Here is a 19131-nt window from a genome sequence, read left to right as displayed (position 1 = left end):
GACTTTCATTTGTGGCTAATTATGCAATTAGAGTATTAAAAGATACGTCTTTATTTTCTCACATCAACTTATGATTGGGATGCACATTTCAGACTGTCAACAATTAGGTAAAAACTACGATGCTTGCAAACAAGTCCATTCCATTTCGCTTATGGTACTTAAAAATACGTATTTTGATTTCGATTAGCGTTCACTTAAATGAAATGCGTTTAAAATTAATATTCACTGCACAGCAATAAAAGGCACAATCAAGTCCTACTTCGTTCACCACGTACGGATTATTCTTAATTTTTTGTAATCTGAATTAGCATAGAAGATACGCCCGAGGCACTAGGCTTTATCGCTTGTGAATCCAGTGGTGTCGGAAGGCAAACAAATCCATAATTAAGTTTCCGACACGTTTGTCAATTAGAGCAGACATTAGGCGACCATCAAACACTGGTATCTTCACATTTAACGACACACACGCATCTCTGAAAGGAAAGCACATTAGATGGGATAGCCATTTGAATAGCAACTTGAATCGGACTTACAAAATTTCAAACACAGGAATGTTGTTCCGGAAGTACTCCTTCAACACAAATACACCATTGACTGTTTTAGCTCGACTAATGCTGAGCATCACGTCTGGATCCTTTCTGTACAGGATCACAAAGATATGTCTGTTGGGTGTCTCGATCGGTCTGACAAACTTAGCGAGAACACTTTCAATAAAGGCTGGCGTGTTTTTGCTGTGGAACTCCTCGCAATCGCCGCCTGCGTAGAGCACGAAGAACTGCCTCTCGATGAAATGCGAATTGAAATGGTGTGGTTTCGGTGGCGTGTTCTCCTCTACTTCCCGGGCCCAACTGAATTGGGCGTTGACGGCGAGCAGATACAAGGATGGCAGCTGAGGAGTTGGTAGAAAGGTTATAGGCGGAGGCTTAGAGAAGCCCACGAAAACATCCTCGCTCTCGAAGATCTTCGATAGGGTATCAGTGAGCAACGTGTAGTGGGAAACTGGCTCGGAGTCGCGGCGCCACATCTCCAGCTCGCTGCAGTGCTTCAGCAGATCGTGGTACATTCGAAAGAAGTAATGACGCGTTCGCATCATCATTTCCGCAGTAGCCTTGGACATAACCATCCAGATCCATTCGTCTATAAAGACGTTAACGTTGCGATCGGTCAAACTCGTTTCACTGTCGCAAATCGAGGAGAGGTGAATCCGTGGATGTCCTAAATAACACGAAATCAATAATTACCAGGTTATAATAACATAAAGGTCATTCGAATTTACCAGAAAACATGGCGACAGCCAGGGGAACGACCAGGGTGGCGTACACGATGTGGTTCTTCTGCTTGTTGCACACAATCCACGGTGTGCGGAAGTTTTGGGCCGAAATGTTTAGTGGCTCCAAGAAATCCCTGAGCACGGTGTTCGGGTGCATGTAAATATTCCCTGAAAAGGCTGACTTTAGGGCACTCTTCCTAGCGTCCACTGCACAAATGTTCGGATACATCCCACCCGTCAAGGCCGCCTTAACCATGTGCCAATTGCCGGACATCTGGTTGAGATTGTTCATGCTCAGCTTGCCTCGGCTGTGGATCAAATTGGCTGCACGCAAGGAGCTCACAATCTCGGAACGAATAGAGGTGAGGTACTCCATCAACCCATTCAGCATAAAATCATATTCATCCTTAAGGTATAGAGGCGGTGTTCTGTTGTGCATTCGATTTTGCCACTCCTTATACAAGCGCACGAAGATAAAGTGATCGGAAAACTGATTGTCGGACAGGAAGGCCCGCTCCTTCTTGATGCTGTTCTGGATGTAAATGGTGAACCTGTCCCACAAGTGGTCGATGTCCTCGGTAAACGGAATGCCCAACGGATCCGCCGTCGACAGAGAGCTGACTATTGTGAGTATTGGATCCAGACAGCGCAGCAGAATGCCGAAGATCAGCATGCGGCCGAGTTGGCAGTTAACCGGAATGTCCATTAGCCGGCAGCCCAGCCAGGTCACATCCTCGGCGTCATCCAGCACGTCTATTTTCTTGAGGAACTGCACCGCATGGTGCAAGTTGATCAGCGGTGGTGGTGAGATGGTCAGACCCAGATATTCGCTTATAATCATATTGGGCGAGAGGAATTTTATTGCCAGGCAGATCTTGTCCAGCGGCATAGTTTGCAGACTAGGCTGACTTGTCTCGCCAAGCTCTTCATAGGCCTCCTTCTTTATCAGACGGAAGCATTGTGCATCCCCGTCTACGAAAAACGCAATGCATCAGTGAGTGTCAGCTACTTATGATGAGTACTTACTATTGGGGTGAAGGATTAACTCCCTTCGCAGGAAGGAGTCCTTGGCCACCCATTCGAATCGATCCTCGCCGCTGTAGCTTGTGGTATCGTAAACATTGTTTACCCGGCAGGCGGTGTCTATTTGGTACTTGAAAGGAACCTTCAGGCAGAGCGATTCGATTATCTCCGTGGTCAGCACCACCTTCACCGTGTCATCGCGAGCATTGACAAGCGCCTCGACGTAGTCCTTTCTCATATTATCGTACAGCAGGAATATGGAGCACTCCTGTAGGCTGCCAGTGAGGCAGTGGCTCAGGATCATATAGTTCAGCTTGACAATGTGGTAGTAGGTGGGCAAAATGATGAGGATGTTGCCTGCAAGTAAGAATAGTAGTAGTCTTTCTCTAATCTTCTAATCTTCAAGGAAATTTATTAAGAGCAGCCTGTTAGCGTTTGCTTCAAATCGGTTTAATTTATTAAATCTGATTTACAAAGTTACCTATACATAAATAAACGCGGCGACTCTCCATTCGTATAAACTAGGTTTCAAGACAGACACTCATTACTAAAATAGATCATATTACTAAATGGCTTGACATCTTCGGCTAAAACTAATATAACTATTTAACAGACATAGGCATGTATGTGTTCTTTCGTGTAGAGGCGGCGCGACTTCTGGTCGGTGATTTGTTCACGAGGTGAGACGATATAGCAGTATCTAAGTTAACTGGAGCTGGAGCTGGAGGTGGAGCATTGGGCTATGAGCGCGTTGTGCTCTCCAAGTCCTTGATCTGTCGCAGGATCTCCGACTTCTTTTTCACCTTGTCCAGCTGGTCCTTGTCCAGCTTTTTCTGCTCTCCGGCTTGGATCCTGCTCTCGATCTGTTCGATTTCACGGATTTTCTTGCGTAGCTTTTTTAACTGCTTGGCGGGGTCCACCTCCTGGGGGGCGTCCAGCTTCAGGGCGTCCTCCAGGGTCTTGGATATCGAGTTGATATCCAACCCAGAGGTCGGCTGCTGCTGCTGACTGACTTTGGGTGTCGGACACGTGCTGGGCGGCATGACGAGAACGCCGGGCGCCGGCGCCTTTTGCTGCCTGCCAGATTCCTTCTCCTGCTTCTTAGCCCTAGTCCGCTCCTGCTTCTCGCGCTCCTTCTTCGACTCGGCGGCCACCAGGGGACACATACCAGGCGGCACTCCGGCCTGGCGCTGCGCCACGAACTGCTTGCCCTTGCTCTCGTAGAGCGGCACCTCCTCCTGGGGCACGTAGCCATCCTTGACGCGACGCGCCTTGCGCCAGGTGCCATCCGGCCGCTTGGTGGCCGGTATGAACTTGCCCTCGCTGCTCTGTAGGTAGGTGCTCATATTGCTGCTTCTATAAAAAACAATGCCCAATTGCCAGGCGATACTAATCGATAGCTTTGGCATTGAGGATGGAACTTTTTGCGCGGCGAGCACGAATTTTCGCGCGATTAATCGTTGGAGCTTAGAGAACCAGTCACTGTCAGCCGTTTCAAGCATACTTTTCAAATCGTAGTTTGAATTTGATCTCAAACCGTGATTCTTTCAAACATTCTACCCGCTTATACCAATTTTAACCATTTTTTAACTTAATTATTCACTAAATATGCTTCTTAAACTACTTAAAAGCACACTCACCTGGCGAATACTCCGGTTTGGTACGCAATAGATACATTATGTCAATGATGAGATCGTAGTCCATGAAATCCGGCTTGGCGCTCTTGACCACATAACCGTGCAGGCTGTAGCTGTTCAGAACATCGATGCACTCGTGGTTGCCGTTCATGGCCGCCAGCGAGATGGCGTTCTGCTGGTACAGGTCCACGATGTAGGGATCGGCGCCCATGAACAGCAGCAGGCGGAGATGATTGGCCTTGTTTAGCTCGGAGGCAAAGTGCACCGCCGTTTTGCCGTTCTGCGAGTGGCGATAGTTCACAGGAGCCAGGTCGTAGTTAACGGCATACAGAAAGGGACGTAGGGCGGCATCCGTGCCCAACTCTCCGTAGGCCTGCAGGCACTTGTCCATCTGCTCGTTGCGCGGGTTGTTGGAGCGGAAAGCCTCCGGGACCTCCTTGTAGATGTCCGGACCCTTGTGAATTCCGGCCAGGGCAATGCAGCTGTGCAGGTCGTTCAAGTAGGAGACGCGGGGTCCGACCTCCTGCTGCGTAATCATATTCAGTTGCGATCCTTCGCCAAAGAAGTCGATGAACTTCTTGGGGTCCTCCATTTGCGACAGCAGCACCACCCTCAGGTTTTGATGGCTATTCAAGGCCATGCGGATCTCGCTCAGCAGGATGTCGGCATAGGGATCATGCAGGTGCACATCGTTCATCACCAGGTGACTGATGTTGCGAAATTGCTGGTTGGTCAGGGAGCGCAGAAAGTACTGGGCCGTCGAGAAAATAATGAAAGTGCTGGAGCTAACGGCGCTGAAGTACGGTAACTGGATGCCCACCGTCTCGCCCAGCTGCTCGCCAAAGAAGTTGGCTATTCGCTGACTGTTATAGGTGGCCAGAATGGCCTGCCTTTCGATGCAGATGATCTTCACGTTGGACTTCTTGTTCCGGCAGTCATCCAAAATGATCAGGGGCAGGAAAACGGGCTTGTCCCAGGAGAGAACGGCGTTAAACACGACAACCCGATTGGCGTACAATGACTGCATGATCTCCTCTTTCAGCGGGTAACCCGGAAAAGCAGTCAAGAACTTTAGCTGCGCCTCCGTCCAAAAGCGCAGGTTTGGGGGACGTATGGCGGGCAGCGGCAGATGCAGTGAGGGCAAATCCGAGGCACTGGCCTTGAGGGGGACTAAGTCCGCGGACAGCTCCATATCCTCCCTGACCATGAACGACTTTCTGCCCAGCAGCGTGAACATGTTCAGCGTGGCACCCGAGGACAGTACCAGCGTCTTGGGCTCCTCCAGGTAGTGGCGACACGCCTGCTTGTACACCTTCACACAGTTGTTCCCATTCACATGGACCACCTGCGATCGCAGCCCTAAGGAGCGAGCGCTGTTGGCGAAGGCTTCGTGTTCGCTGGTTCGGAAAGTGCACGGGAACTGCTGGCAGCAGCGCCTGCCCGCTATGAAGTAGAGCAGCTGCTGCGGAATGTACTTGTCCTGGATTATGTGGTTCATTTCGGAGGAGATCACATCTGTTTGCCACAAAACTACGCAAAGTGCGCGGCAATTTGCGCGTCAAATGTAAATTCCGTTATTGTCGCCTTCGTATAAGTAGCAAAATGGCGGAATGGAACGAGCAGGGTTGTATTTTCGCTGATGCAAAGCTTGAGCATTAGAGTAATTCCACGCGTTTACTCAAACAAATTTGTAGAGTGGAAAATTGAAAAAAGGTGTACTACAAACTTAAATATAAAGCATACTATGTTAATCATTTGAGAATAAAATACACCCTGTAAGCCGGGAGGTTCGTTTGTAAGAATATACTATAATATCATTGTTTAGTCAGGTTGCAATCCACAAGATGTTATTCAAATAAAAGCAATCATGTTATTGTACTAATGTTCTTCTGAATTCTTTATTATTTAGAGTATTTTAAATTAGTGTACAACTTATATGAATTCTCCTCTAAAATGAGGCTGTGCCAATTCGTTTGGATGTCTTAAATTCGTTTGAATTGTCTAAAATGAGGCTGTGCCAATTCGTTTGGATGTCTTAAAGAAAACTTTGTTATAATGAAAATTCTCCACAGATCCAGCAAAAGTGCACAATCTGTATAAGTAAACATACCTAGTAAGCTAAAATAAACAAAATAGAAATCAAATTCGATCAATCCTACTTAAAGTACACCATTCGAGCAACTTTATACTGAGCTTTGGCGCAGAATTTATTTCGAAGTGTATTCTATAAATTGTGTTATTAGCCATCCAGTGTCATCTTGCTTACAATTATCAAAATATCTAGTATATATTAAATACAATTCTTAACTTGTTTATATGTGGAATACATATATATTTAAGTAAGCTACAGAGGTTTTGGTTATCGTTAACCACATTAAATGGTACCAACTCATCTAGCAGGCACCGCCTTAAAGAAAGTTTGACTTCTCCACGGAGTTTTGAGATCCGCTGCTCTGGTTCGACCAACCGCTGTTCCCGTTCTGGAATGGCAAATACAATATGGGTGAGTTCCAAGACTTTTTAGGGAATTGCACTATGTATATACCTGTGGGTCATTGCAGCCTGAGTTGTCGGTCTTCATTCCGTTGGCGCCCGGATTGTTCGGGTTATTCGGTCCCTTCCGTCCACCAAAGTTGGCGTTGTTGTGGCCCCCGTTCTGAGCCATCCAGGATAAAAAATTGCCGCCCTGCGGAGTAAGTGAAAGAGTTTTTTGTTTGAAACAATGATAGAGGTGTAGAGGCTTGCCTGCTGGTCCTGGTTTTGGTTCTGCAGCTGGTTGCCGACCAAGCTCCACTGGTTCAAGGCGGCAGCGACCAGGGCAGGATTGATGGGCAGTGAGTTGAGATTGAGCATTGACTGGTTGCTCATGTTCTGGCCCTGGTTTGATGAGCTTGATCCCTGCGAATTGATGCCCAGCGCCTGCAGGTTAGGCATGTCCAGGGGGCCACGGTTCATCCAGCCGTTGCTGCCGCCCACGTTCCCGTTGTGAGGCTGGTTCATTCCGTGATAATTCGCTTGCCTACTGCTGTACTGGCTGCCGCCGTCCTGGCGATTCGAGTTCCCGCCACTGGAGTGATTGCTGCCATTGTTGTGGTAACCCCCGCCCGAGTTGCCGCCGTAATTGTTGCCACCCATGCCGTAGCCGGCGGTGCCAATGTTGTTGTGATTACTGGCGATGATTGAGTTCTCACCACCGTGAGCATTGTGTTGGTTATTACCTCTGTGGTGTCCGTTGCGGCCGGGATTCATGTGGTTACCCTGCGGGTGGTATGAGTGCATGCCAAAGCTGTTGGCCGAGTTGTAGTTGTAGCTCTGGGCCTGCTGGTTTCTGTTCTGCTCGGCCTTTGGGGCAGCATTCGACACATGGACCGAAACGCCTGGGGAAATTGACTTAGTAATTGATTGATTATTCTCCAAACTACAGTGACTCACCCTTGATTATATGATCCTCTCCGCACAGGGACTGTGCCACGTCTGGATCGAGGAAGGTTACAAAGCTGAAAGCTCTGAAGGGTCGCGGAATGAACACGTCGGTGACTTCGCCAAATTTGGAGAAATACTCGCGCAGGTCGTCCGAGTTTATGTCCTCGGTGCAGCGACCCACGAATACCTTACAAGGCACCTGGTGGCCCATGCCCTGAAAAATCAGAGGGATTAGTAGGTGTGCAATTTGAAGACATTGGAGAGGACTCACCTTTGAGTTGGGCACCTTAACTTCGCACCAGCGACCGTCGATGAGGTGACGATTGGAGAGCACGCGCATTTGGGCATCATAAGAGCCAAAGCGCACAAACCCGAAGCCCTTGGACTGACCCGACTTGGTGTCCTTCTTGATTTGGGCCATCAGCACCTCGCCGTACGTCTCGAAGTACTCACGCAAACTCTCCTCTGTCGTCTTCCAGGGCAAGCCGAGCACGATAAGATCAGTGCAGCGGAGACGGGTCTCAATGCGTTTGGTCTTGGCTGTTGAGTTCTCCAAGTTATCGTCGCTCTTGCGCTTATTCTCTGTAGGGGATTACAGAATTAGATCGAGCTGATGAGAGTTCCACAACTGAAACTTACCCTTGGGAAAGACACAAAAGTACAAGTACTCCCCCCAACCGGATTCCACGCTGGGCGGAAACAGTCTGCCCTCGTTGGAGCGAACTCCGCGCACCGCCTTTGTGTCCAGGTTGCGATACTTCAGACCGCAAGATCCAGGGAATTGCGCCTGCAGGGTGGACAGCAGCAGAGTGCCATCCTCCTCAGCCGGCAGCTCGATGGGCTCGTCACCCTCCTCCTCCGACACTTGAACGAAATCCATCTCCTAGGAGGCTGCTAGAAACGAGAGGGCATTAAAGAAATCTATCGCCGCAGGGGGCTCACACTTCGCTCTAGAAATGATCCACCATGTCATTCAATCAACTGAAGCATCCCACATATTCTGCATCGCTGCATTCATGAATGCACTCACTCAGTTCATCCGTTCTATCCAGATGCATCCCACAAAAAGGTTTCCCGGAACCACTCTATACACACATTATATATAAGGTCCACCTACTAATACAACTGAACAAGAATGTAAAATCTTCCAATATCTTTACACTTTCTTTCACATAATAAAAACTAAGAACTTAAAATACAAACATATTCTTATTATTGGTGCTCATTAGGTGTCTCTTTCAGTTAATCTATTAGGAAACTCTCTAAATATCAATAGGTCTTCGGACGATAAGTTTTAGTAAAATGTCAATTCTACGTAAATTTAGTTATTAAACAAAAGATATTTATGTTTATGTACATATTTTGAAGCACATATTTTGAACTACTCAAGTATACAGATATTTCACCCACTTATTAAAAGTAATCTGACATTTGTGAGTGTGGAATCGCGATGGGAATCGGAAAATCAATGAATGAAAACCCCATAAATTAAATACAGATATCCAATCCTGGCATCTGTATGTGTGCAAGTGTATGGCACACACACACGAGCCACACACACACAAGCGCAATCGGCGGGAGGAGGACAAATGGGTAGACGACGCAGTTCGGCGGTCCTAAAAGGTGGTTACACAACAATTCTTACTCTATTAATAGGGATTAGATGCTGGCTTGAATTTCTGACTCTGCGTATGGCAAGTAGATATAGATTTCTGATCACAGATCTCAGATCGCACGCTCTCTCACACGAATTCGATTCACACCCAGGCAAAATCAGGTATTCACTGTACGTTCCACGCTCGGTTTTCGACACAACACACGCTTTCGCTGCACATCCACTTTCAATCGGTGCGAAATAGGAAACAGGTAATATTTACAATTGATAGCTCAACAATTTTTCTACAGACGAGAGAACCATATTTTCCTGGTCTTCTGTTTCGATTTTCTTTTCCTTTGTATGTATCGCATGACGTATGCGCAGTGTGGCCGAGCCAGGGCTAGTGCGAAATACCCACCGGCAGGAAAAAATACTAAAACACTAAAAATACTCCGTTCCCATCCTTCCAATTAAAACCAATTAAATCGGAGCTTGTTACATATATGCACTGCACTTTAATGGCACTTTTATTGAACTATATGTGCGTTGACTTCCTTAAGTAAGATAAGCCTCATGTGGGCGCTGTCAAAGACATATGACGATTACACTGCGATTACATTGGGGCTTGATACTGTCATATGAAATACTAGGACTAGCAGTGCTGCCCAGCAGCGAATATTGCTTGGCAGCATTGTGCTGTCAACTGTTTGAAATCAAACAGTTAAATAATTCTTTTCTTGGTATTTAAATTTAATTTATTTCATTCAGATGAACACCACAAAAGTATTCTACGGGTTTTCCCAAAACTTAAGATGAAATTAACCTCCCAGATCTAATCTAATCCATCTGGTTCCACTATCACCGCGCTACCCACTCTTCTGCGATCGCAAACGGGATGTGGCTCAGTGCCCATGATTCCAATGGCCGTCTGAGCGGAGTATGCCTTGTCGTCCTCCAGAAATCTGATGTCGTGTCCAATGGCTCTCAAATAGGCTACAGTGTGCCTGGGAACATTCGGTTCCATGTCGATGTGCATTGGCGCCAGCTGGTGATGTAGTCGTCCCGAATTCACCGCCTTCTCAATCGGTTCGTTGAGCACAAAGTACCTTAATATAGTCTGGGCCACGGAGGTGGTGATTTTGGAACCCCCGGCACCACCCACAATCAGTTTAACATTCCCATGGGTATCCAAAACGATGCTGGGACACGTGGAGGACATCGGCCGCTTGCCAGGTTTGATATAGTTGGCGGGACTGGCGGGTATGCCATAGGTATTTATCTTTCCGGGCGTACTGAAGTCGTCCATTTCGTCGTTCAGGATGAAGCCTGTTTGGCGGGACCTCACTTTGGCTCCCAAATGGCTGTTTATGGTACTGGTCACAGAGATGGCATCGCCATTTGGTGCCAAAACGGATATGTGCGCCGTACCATGATCCTCTTCATTGGCAAAATTGGCTCCGTAGTACGACATGTCCTCGAACGTCCTGTCGTCCAAAATAAGTTTGCGAATCTGAGCGGCAAAGGCCGGATCTATAAGATTTTCGTACACTTCCTGGACATCTGGTTCATAGTGGATGTCGCCCAAATTGGTACGATGCCCGTAGGCGTGCTTGAAAGTCTCCACCAAACGCTGCCAGTACTTGTCCGTATTGCTCGTATACAGCGGTTCCATCACATTCAGCATAAAGGTTAACACGGCCCCACTGGTGGGCAGTGTGGAGGTGAGTAGCTTGTAGCCGCCATTGAAGTGGGAGTGGAGCGGCACTTCCCAGCGAACACTGCAATATCAACTACTTTAGGGCCATTATGTTTTGAGTGTTATAAGCTCTATACTTACTGGTAATTCTGCAGATCCTCTTCGGTGACAATACCTCCCATGGCCTGGATATCCTCGACCAGTTTCCTGCCCACCCTGCCGCCCCCATAAATTGCTTTGGCGCCCTCATCCGCGATGATTTCCAGGGTTTCGGCCAAGGTGTGACGGTACATGACCTCGCCCTCCTTGTACACCTCATCCGTTTTCGGATTGATAAAAATCTCGGCCATGGAGGGCTCGCTTCTGATACGCTCTTCCTCGCGTTGCAGGACTCCGGAGAGGTATCTGGAGACTAGGATGCCACGTCGGCAGAGATCAATGGTGGGCTGGAAGAGCGTTTTCCAGGGCAGGCGGCCATACTTGTCGTGCAGCTCGGAGTAGCCATAGATTTCGGCTGGAACGGCACAGGATAATGCGCCTGTGATTTCTGTTCCGACGAACATGTCCCGCGTGGCCGCAGCTGGAGCGGTTTCGCGGGCAATTAGAACCTCACTGAATTCGGTCTCTCTGGAGTAAATGGTGGCAACGAACCCACCGCCCACGCCCAAGCTGTGGGGCAGCATAACGCCCTCGCACAACATGGTGGCTATTGCCGCATCAGCCGCAGATCCTCCGATATCCAGCATGGAGCCGCCCACCTCCGCACATCCCACGCCATTCGAGGCCACGGCGCCAATGCGACGGGTCTCCTCCGCCTTGCTCCGGAGTCCAAAGACCAGACCCAAGGTCACACCCAGTGCGGTCACCGCCAGGATAATCCAGCAGACGGCATACTTCTTGCAGCACCTGGAATAAGATCACGGATTGACGGATTTATAATACTTAAGCTGGTAAGTGCGATTCATTTCGGGGGGACACTTGCCATCGAATCGGTCACCGTACCCGACTAATAGGTCACCAAAGGCGTCGAAAAGCTCCCCGTACAACATGTTCAACTGAACTCTGACATATTCGGATTCCGGGCTGAGCTTCCATCGGCTGCTGCGATCGAAAGACCCAATCCATATCCTATATCACTCCTATATTATATTTTCATCCTCTTCTCGCAGTATTTTTTATGAATTCGTAGATAACACCATTGGGAACTTACGACATTTAATGTGTGTATCCTTAAACTACGAACTTCAATTGGAAGAAGCTAAAGAAAATTATATGAGTACCAATGAAAGAATTAATTAAATGGAAATCGCACGGCATAAAGCGCTTTATATATCCCTTCGTTATCTGTTTTTAATTGAAGATAAGACAAGAAACCATCGCCCAATGTAAGCCGTTTAGAATCCATATCCAAAACTGTGAGACGTCAGAAATAGAAAGTTTGGTGTGACTCAGAGGCCGGCGAGAACTAAAGAAGTAAAATCAGCACTAGCGAATTAATTGTTAATCGTATAACGTATTATTTTATCTGGCGGCTGGTGATAAGCCAACTTAAGGTCGATCTGAAACGTTTTCTAGGCTAAAAACAGGTGAATAGCGAACCGTGAAGAAAAACTAATCTATATAAATGACCAATAACAGATTTTAATAGGAAGTCTGCTAGACTTTAACCTTGTATTCGCCATGTTTTACTGCATTCTGTTTATTCTGTTTGAATTGAGGGCTTAAAAATCAACTAAATATTATTCTGGCAACGTCAATCAGTGTGTCATAAGGAATTTATCTTTAATTGATAATCATACAAGCAATAGCTTTCAGGATTAGTAAAATACAAAACCCAAATAAACTAAGGGTTATTTAACAACGATTTTTTCAATTCAAATTATGAATATTCTGGTTGGTGTTTTAGTATTTTTCGTAGCACACATCGATATGCAATCGATAAGCGATATTTTGATGTACATCGGCCGGCTGGAAATCTGTGAACATACATATGTATGTGTATCCAACTTCGTTCTGATTGAAATTGTTTTCCCATAAATTTTATATAGATTTATATAAAACGGGATAAAAAACAAAAGGAGAACATTGTGTGTGTTAAAGCCCAACTTTTTTTAAGTGGAACATGTATTAATCGGCAACCCCGCGCCCTCCGCGCTAAAATCTTGAATAATCAGCATCTTTAGGATAATAAAGGAACCAAAATATAAATAAATGCCAACGAAAATATGTACATAGTAAAAACACCAAGACTTTATTAATCAATAACATTTATTATATACAGCTGAAGGAGTTTCGATTGCTCTTGCAGACCGCGCTTGAATGACAAAATGCATTAGTTTGTTTCGAAATATTAATGATTGGCTAACAATTATGATACATTATTTATACACAATTAAAAAAGGCATCGCTGATTTGCACTACACAAATATTATTGTATTTTCTCGTAATATTAGTAAAATCACAGTGAAATATTACTGCACGCCGTAGAGTTGAAAATGTAGTTCTGGGCCTCCAGAATGTGCATTTCAGTTAAACATATAGCAACTAACAGGATAATATAACCGCTGTACCGGATCGCGCGCAGGAAGTCCCACAGCTTGTCGCAGAAGATGCTCAGCAGGACGCAGTGCAGCAGGGCGTGCACGTTGACGATGCGCCACATCCAGGCGACGCAGAAGAACCAGCTTGACTTGAACACGTAGTCCTGGCAATGCGACTGGTTGCCAGTCACGTCCTCCCGCTCCAGCATGTTCTGGTAGACGGCAATGTAACGATTCCACGCCGTTGAGCTCAGCAGCAGCTGGCCCGTGAAGCTGATCACGTTCTTAGCCACCTTACGTGTGGTGGCCTTCATCTTCGGTATCATCATGGTGGGCTCCGGCAGCTTGGAGTCGCTCATCGGTATGATGGAGTAGCCCCTCCGCGGTGGATTGTTCTTCAGGTAAAAGAATATGCCCAGCAGCAGGGCAATGCAGCCGAGTCCGTCGCACAGACCGTCCACATAGTAGCCGGATGTGCCGATCTCCGAGCGCTCGCCGCGTATGTGCTTGCGCACGCGCGCCACATGCCCGTCCAGGTCGTCCAGGAAGGTGCGGATCTGGAAGAGCAGCACGCCCAGACGCCGATAGCCCAGGCTGTCCGATGCCACTAGTTTGCCCGCCAGACAGGCCACACCCACGTGGAAAAACGAAATCATGTTGGGCGTGATGAAGGTGGAGCGCGAGAAGCCGATCACGTTGTCGAACATGGTGGCCAGCGGGGCGAACAGGTAGTGGTTGGTGTGGTCCAGCAAAATGGCCTTCACGGTCACATGGCATAGCGGGTTTATATCACAGGATATCCAGGTGTGGTCCTCGTAGGACGGCTGCCGGTCGCCGGCGGTGGGGAGTTTCGTACTGGTGCTGATGCTACTGCTGCTGCTGCTGATGCTGCCGGACCCGGACTCCGAGGTGGACTGACCCACGACGGACGCGGGCAGCGAGACATTCGTGTGGTAGTTCCGCTCGATGGCGTAGTTGTGGATGCGCAGGTAGAGCTCCACGTCCATGAAAACGTAGAAGATGATCAGCACGAACAGCAGGGTGAGCAGGATCTTGCTGATCTGCGAACTTGGACCGATCATGGTGACACTTTGAGGTAGCGCTTAACACTATGTTGTTATCGGGCTGATTTCAGGGAGCAACTGCAAGGTGGAAAGAGGTGGGCTGATCAGTATGGTGTATCAAAGGTGTTTCCAAAGTAATTGGCAAGATAAGCTGCGCACGACATAAAAAGTGTGGTACGCCAGCATACATTGTTTTGAAAGAAATATTAGCGCATCATAACGATCATTAAAAAGCGAAAGCTAACTAACCACTGGCAATGCATTCTTATCGAAGATGATTTTGGGGAGCGACCGCAGTGACGAATAAGGAACAACAGGGCAATATGGTACTGAATGACTAAATCGGTTCACTTGGGCACCAACACATGCACACACACCCCCTATTCCGACCAACTAGCGCACTATCTACTCTACTCTAGTCAGTGGCGCCCTATCTGCAGGTATTTGCAGAAGCTTTTGGCGAGGCGCTGGGAATTATAGCCGCTATTAGTAACCTTTTAACTGCCAATGCCGATTAACGGGGCTTCTAATTGGCTGCAGGTGTGTGCGTGCACGCAGCAATCCATCACACACACCCATTGGGCGTGCGTGTGTGTGTGTGGAGAAGTGCCCCTTGATAAGTGGGCATATGGTATATGGTAATAGGAGCCATTCATTGGCTGGAATTGATGATCGAAGTGATATTGCTGATATAGGCGATATGTGTGGCAATAGCGTTTGGGAATTTGCACTCACCGCCTTGCTGAAACATTGCAAACGAATATACACTGTATCAAAACATTGCAGTATTTATTACTGCGATGGGGGTAATTGCGAGCAACTTGTTGGAGTCGCAGCCTGCAGTCACTGTGGCACTTAGACGTAGTCAACAACAGCACTTAGATATATAGTTTATACTAAAACACACGGATAAATGTAAAAGTTTATGTTAATTGTTCGTAAATTTCGTAAATTAATGACCGAGCAGTGTGGCCAGCGTAGGCGAAATATCGTTCAGCAGCGATGGCACCCAACGCTATCGATAACATTTCAGGCAGCCCGCAGTGTGCACCTCCGGTCACACTGGCCTGTTAAACTTTTTAACTTCAGTCTATTTTGATAGTTTTAAATTGTTGTATTAGCCATTGATTACTTTTCTAACACAAGACCATGATTGCGAGGGCCCTGAGGACGGTGGGCCAGCAGGGCCGTAACCTCTTGCTGCCGCGCAGCACCGCATGTCGCCCGCTTCACGCGATTCCGGCTAACTTCAGCAAGGCCTACGACTACGACGGGAAAACAAAAGTCACCATCTTCAACACCGAAACGGATCTGGGCCTCATGGTCACCGGTTACAGCCAGTACGGATTCCGGCTCAACAACGACATGGTCCTCATTGGTCCCATCTCCGTGTTCCCCAGGTTTGTGGCCATCGTCGGATGCACTGGGTCCCCCAATTATGTAAACAAGTGCATGTGGTTTACGCCATGGCACTCTGATCCTTCAATTTCAATCCTCGAAGTTCAATTATGCAGGCCTTCATTTTCTTTAGCAAAGGTCAAGGAGCTGTATTGAAAAAGTCAAAGAATTTGACTACTTTCATTTAAAGTGTCATACTACAACACTTTGATCTCAAATCAACCAATAATTCTTAACGATTTTTTTGTAGTATTAACACTTTAAATATTTCTATAACTTCTTAGGTTATTAGCACATTTTCACAGCATTGCCTGTATTTCGAATACACTTTAAAAACGTTTTACGATTTAAAAATATTTTGGAACGGTCCATGTTAGTATGATGCTGTTGACCTAAAATCTATTAGTAGTAACAAATAGTTTTGTTAAATATGAAGCTAACGCTTAATTTTACGTGTCGATATTTCCAGATCGGTTCTGTCCTGGAACGTAAACAGTTTTGAGGACATCAACGAGGACAGTCTCAGCCTCTTCCCAATCCTAGAGCCAAAAATTGACGTTCTAATCATTGGCATTGGCGACCAAGCGCCACCGCCAGCTCTTTCCAAGAGGATCATAGAATTCATGAAGAAGTACAAGATAAACGTAGAGGTCCTGCGCACGGAGCAGGTACGTACTTCTCTCCCTGTTTAAGATCCGTATTGAATAGCACTATTTGCAGGCATGTGCCACCTTCAACTTCCTGAATGCCGAGAACCGAATGGTGGCCTGCGCCCTGATACCCCCACTGCACCTCACCTACAACGAAAACGACATTCTGCAAGCGAAGCTGCGGAAGAAGGAGCTCTACGAGACCGAATAGGATAACTTAGACACATCTAATGATTGTTAAAAAGGCTGGTGCTTTGTTAGAAATTAAACTGTTTTGTAAAATTCAGATTTCTTCATTCGTAATAGACGTAGTTGTAAAGTGTATAAAAGCTAGCAATCTCGCAGTCAAACTGCACTCTCCTCCTTGTCGATTAATTGGCGATTTCAGTCGGCGGTGGCGCCCGGATACCGCTCAATAAGCATGGCCACGCCCTGTCCTCCGGCCGCGCAGGCGGCGACCACTCCCAGCTTGCCATCCTCGCGGACCAGGCGGTTGGCCGTGTGCATGCAGAGGCGGACTCCTGTGGCAGCGAAGGGGTGGCCGATGGATAGAGAACCGCCCCAGTTGTTCCACTTGGATAGATCGGGGGCGCCGACCTTCTCATTTAGGCCCAAGTACGTCTTGCAGAACCAGTCGGAGTCGAGGGCCTTTAGATTGGCCACGATCTGTCCGGCGAACGCCTCGTGGATCTCCCAGGAGTCAATGTCCTTCAGGGTGAGTCCAGACTTCTTAAGCAGCTTGGGAATTCCGTAGGCGGGTCCCAGCAGCAACTGGTTGACGGGATCCTGCGACACGTACAGGAAGTCTCGCAGATAGGCTTTGGGCTTCAGGCCAAGCTGCTTGGCCTTCTCCTCGGTCATGATAATGCAAGCAGAGGCTCCGTCTGTGAGAAAGGAAGCGTTCGCTGCTGTCACAGTGCCGTATGGCTTCACGAAGGCGGGCCTCAGCTTGGCCAGGCTCTCGGGGCTGGACACGCGGATGCCATTGTCCTTGTCCACGATTTGGTCCACGCCGGAAACCTTGAAGGGAACCAGATCGGTGAAGTAGCCCTTCTCCTGGGCCTCCTTGGCCAGTGTGTGGGATCGCAGGGCATACTCGTCCTGCTCGCTGCGGGATACATTGAAGGCGGATGCCAAACGATCGGCCGAGTGTCCCATGGTCTCGCCGGAGGAGAACTCCGCAACGGCGGGCAGTTCGGGGGCCAGGAAGTCTGGCCTGAATGTGGACAGCAGGGCCAACCGCTGGCCCAGGGTCTTGGCCTTGTTGGCTTTCAGGAGTAGGGAGCGCATCTTGCGGGAGTGGCGAATGGGTACATCAGACATGAACTCCACTCCGCCGGCCACGATGACATCGTAGGTATTGGTGGCAATCAGACCCATGCCCGTGGTGATGGCCTGCAAAGCGTGGGCTATATATTCGAACTTTAAGTAACTATTAACGAGGCTCTTACCGCATTGGAACTGATGCAGGCCATGGTGACAGTGTGGGCAGGTGTCTTGTTGCTGAATCCAGCTGCCAAAGCTGCCTCTCTGGCAATATTGGAGGTCTTGACCTCCTGGATAACGCTGCCGTACACGATGTAGTCGATGAGCTCCTTGTCCAGACGGTTCTTTTGCAGCAACGACCTGTTGAATGGAGCGGTATGAGGAAACACTCCAAGGATACTAAGGATAGTAGACCTACAAAAGCGAGTGCCTGGCCAGTTCGTGGGGCATCAGCTTGGAGTAGGTGGTTCCGGAGGTTAGGAAAGGTGTGCGGACGCCATCCACGAGCACAATATTCTGGCCGTTTTTCTGCTTCGGTTGGGGACTCGCCACAGCAGCCGATAAAGTGCGGCATTGAACTGGAAAAGGGGTTCCAGAATGGGGATTATCCTTACCACTCTCGTTTCACTTTATTTTTAATCATGATGTACCCATACATTATCTTTGCCCCGCAAGACGTCACTGCGAACTCGAGTTTGGACTTTGGCCCTTTCGGATTCAATCGGCTGCTGCTGCCACAAATCGTTATGAATTATCAGAGCCAAAGTCCAACCGGTGCAGCCCACGTTTAGGATGGGGTCCATTACAACACCTGCCGTAATAACTCACCTTTCCTGGAGACGTTCAACAGGTTGAAGGAGTTACCCCTGCGGCAGACATTTTGAAGGCTCATCTTGCGAAAGTTTTCGGATTTCTTTTCTCGCTTTTCTCGCTGTTGCGACTGCAGCTGTTTGGCTAGTGATGAACGCCGGATCGCGGTTCGCTATCGACACACACTGTGTGCTATCGGTTATCGAAAGCTAGTGCATGAAAAGCTTTCGAACTGTAAATACCCTTTCACGACAGTTCGCAAATGAAAATATATTTTTTTGTTATATACAAATATATTGTTTTAGCCCAAATGCGTATGCAATCCTTTACTATTCCTAAGCCATTCACCTTCATTCAAATAGGTATATGAAAATCGATCTGAGAGACCCATAAAGGGATAGTTTTCTCCAATGTCCTTGATCTCGATTATCCTATTAAACGTGCTGTTTACGATGTCCATCTGCGCGCCTATTCGTCACCTACAATCTGTATACCCTTTCCCACAATGGAAGACCATTAACCGTGTCCTTGGACCACAATGCCAATGATAACTGTAGCAGGCAACTAGCAGTATGCAAATGGGCGAAAGAAAGGATTGCTTCCAAAGGTCACTCTTGCCGTCCTGTACACATAGTTCCCAATTTCTATTTTTAAACTTCAAATAGATTATAAATAAAATGCACTGTCGTTATGGAACCTTTGTTAGTTCCTCAATGATTTGCATACAAATTCGTTTCGCTGATTGCCAACGAAAGAA

General features: G+C 47.6%; 7 protein-coding genes across 15 annotated transcripts; 1 reads left to right on the top strand and 6 right to left on the bottom strand.

The window, feature by feature from the left end:
- Positions 1-56: 56 nt before the first annotated feature.
- Positions 57-5642, bottom strand: LOC6548014 (benign gonial cell neoplasm protein). The gene is made up of 5 exons (XM_001976441.3): positions 3934-5642; positions 2297-2650; positions 1277-2242; positions 534-1215; positions 57-473 (listed from the first exon to the last, which is right to left on the bottom strand). The coding sequence occupies exons 1-5, from the start codon at positions 5426-5428 to the stop codon at positions 338-340; spliced, it is 3633 nt and encodes a 1210-aa protein (XP_001976477.2). The 5' UTR covers positions 5429-5642; the 3' UTR covers positions 57-337.
- Positions 2722-3703, bottom strand: LOC26527057 (partner of Y14 and mago). The gene has a single exon (XM_015157419.2). It carries the CDS (start codon positions 3700-3702, stop codon positions 3034-3036), a length of 669 nt encoding a protein of 222 aa, XP_015012905.1. The 5' UTR covers position 3703; the 3' UTR covers positions 2722-3033.
- Positions 5643-6108: 466 nt separating the features above from the next.
- Positions 6109-9377, bottom strand: LOC6548015 (TAR DNA-binding protein 43). Of its 6 annotated transcripts, none has more exons than XM_015156055.2 (7): positions 8999-9377; positions 7993-8247; positions 7625-7935; positions 7363-7567; positions 6676-7307; positions 6476-6616; positions 6109-6410 (listed from the first exon to the last, which is right to left on the bottom strand). In XM_015156055.2, exons 2-7 carry the CDS (start codon positions 8231-8233, stop codon positions 6339-6341), a joined length of 1602 nt encoding a protein of 533 aa, XP_015011541.1. In that variant the 5' UTR covers positions 8234-8247; positions 8999-9377; the 3' UTR covers positions 6109-6338. The 6 variants fall into 6 exon arrangements, 4 of the variants coding, with proteins under 4 accessions (XP_015011541.1, XP_015011540.1, XP_026836902.1 ...); XM_015156054.2 differs by having other exon boundaries at positions 7993-8244; positions 8999-9376; XR_001448494.2 differs by having other exon boundaries at positions 6337-6410; positions 7149-7307; positions 7993-8244; positions 8999-9375.
- Positions 9378-9702: 325 nt separating this feature from the next.
- LOC6548016 (glutathione hydrolase 1 proenzyme) lies at positions 9703-11949 on the bottom strand. 2 transcript variants are annotated; one of them, XM_001976443.3, is made up of 4 exons: positions 11853-11949; positions 11649-11782; positions 10788-11552; positions 9703-10728 (listed from the first exon to the last, which is right to left on the bottom strand). In XM_001976443.3, the coding sequence occupies exons 2-4, from the start codon at positions 11693-11695 to the stop codon at positions 9783-9785; spliced, it is 1758 nt and encodes a 585-aa protein (XP_001976479.1). In that variant the 5' UTR covers positions 11696-11782; positions 11853-11949; the 3' UTR covers positions 9703-9782. The 2 variants fall into 2 exon arrangements, with proteins under 2 accessions (XP_001976479.1, XP_026836899.1); XM_026981098.1 differs by lacking the exon at positions 11649-11782 and having other exon boundaries at positions 11857-11949.
- A 1108-nt stretch (positions 11950-13057) lies between these two features.
- LOC6548017 (ceramide phosphoethanolamine synthase) lies at positions 13058-15271 on the bottom strand. 3 transcript variants are annotated; one of them, XM_001976444.3, is made up of 2 exons: positions 14986-15271; positions 13058-14328 (listed from the first exon to the last, which is right to left on the bottom strand). In XM_001976444.3, the coding sequence occupies exon 2, from the start codon at positions 14266-14268 to the stop codon at positions 13105-13107; it is 1164 nt and encodes a 387-aa protein (XP_001976480.1). In that variant the 5' UTR covers positions 14269-14328; positions 14986-15271; the 3' UTR covers positions 13058-13104. The 3 variants fall into 3 exon arrangements, with proteins under 3 accessions (XP_001976480.1, XP_026836898.1, XP_026836897.1); XM_026981097.1 differs by lacking the exon at positions 14986-15271 and adding an exon at positions 14745-14947; XM_026981096.1 differs by lacking the exon at positions 14986-15271 and adding an exon at positions 14500-14722.
- A 2-nt stretch (positions 15272-15273) lies between these two features.
- On the top strand, positions 15274-16584 carry LOC6548018 (NADH dehydrogenase [ubiquinone] 1 alpha subcomplex assembly factor 3). Its single transcript, XM_001976445.3, has 3 exons — positions 15274-15650; positions 16118-16316; positions 16369-16584. Exons 1-3 carry the CDS (start codon positions 15400-15402, stop codon positions 16507-16509), a joined length of 591 nt encoding a protein of 196 aa, XP_001976481.1. The 5' UTR covers positions 15274-15399; the 3' UTR covers positions 16510-16584.
- Positions 16563-18562, bottom strand: LOC6548203 (trifunctional enzyme subunit beta, mitochondrial). Its single transcript, XM_001976446.3, has 4 exons — positions 18393-18562; positions 17983-18142; positions 17750-17924; positions 16563-17693 (listed from the first exon to the last, which is right to left on the bottom strand). Exons 1-4 carry the CDS (start codon positions 18454-18456, stop codon positions 16683-16685), a joined length of 1410 nt encoding a protein of 469 aa, XP_001976482.1. The 5' UTR covers positions 18457-18562; the 3' UTR covers positions 16563-16682.
- Positions 18563-19131: the final 569 nt, after the last annotated feature.

This window comes from Drosophila erecta, unplaced genomic scaffold (assembly GCF_003286155.1).
Source record: "Drosophila erecta strain 14021-0224.00,06,07 unplaced genomic scaffold, DereRS2 tig00000092-arrow-pilon, whole genome shotgun sequence".
Classification (NCBI taxonomy): domain Eukaryota; kingdom Metazoa; phylum Arthropoda; class Insecta; order Diptera; family Drosophilidae; genus Drosophila; species Drosophila erecta.
This window is presented reverse-complemented; position numbering and strand designations above follow the sequence as displayed.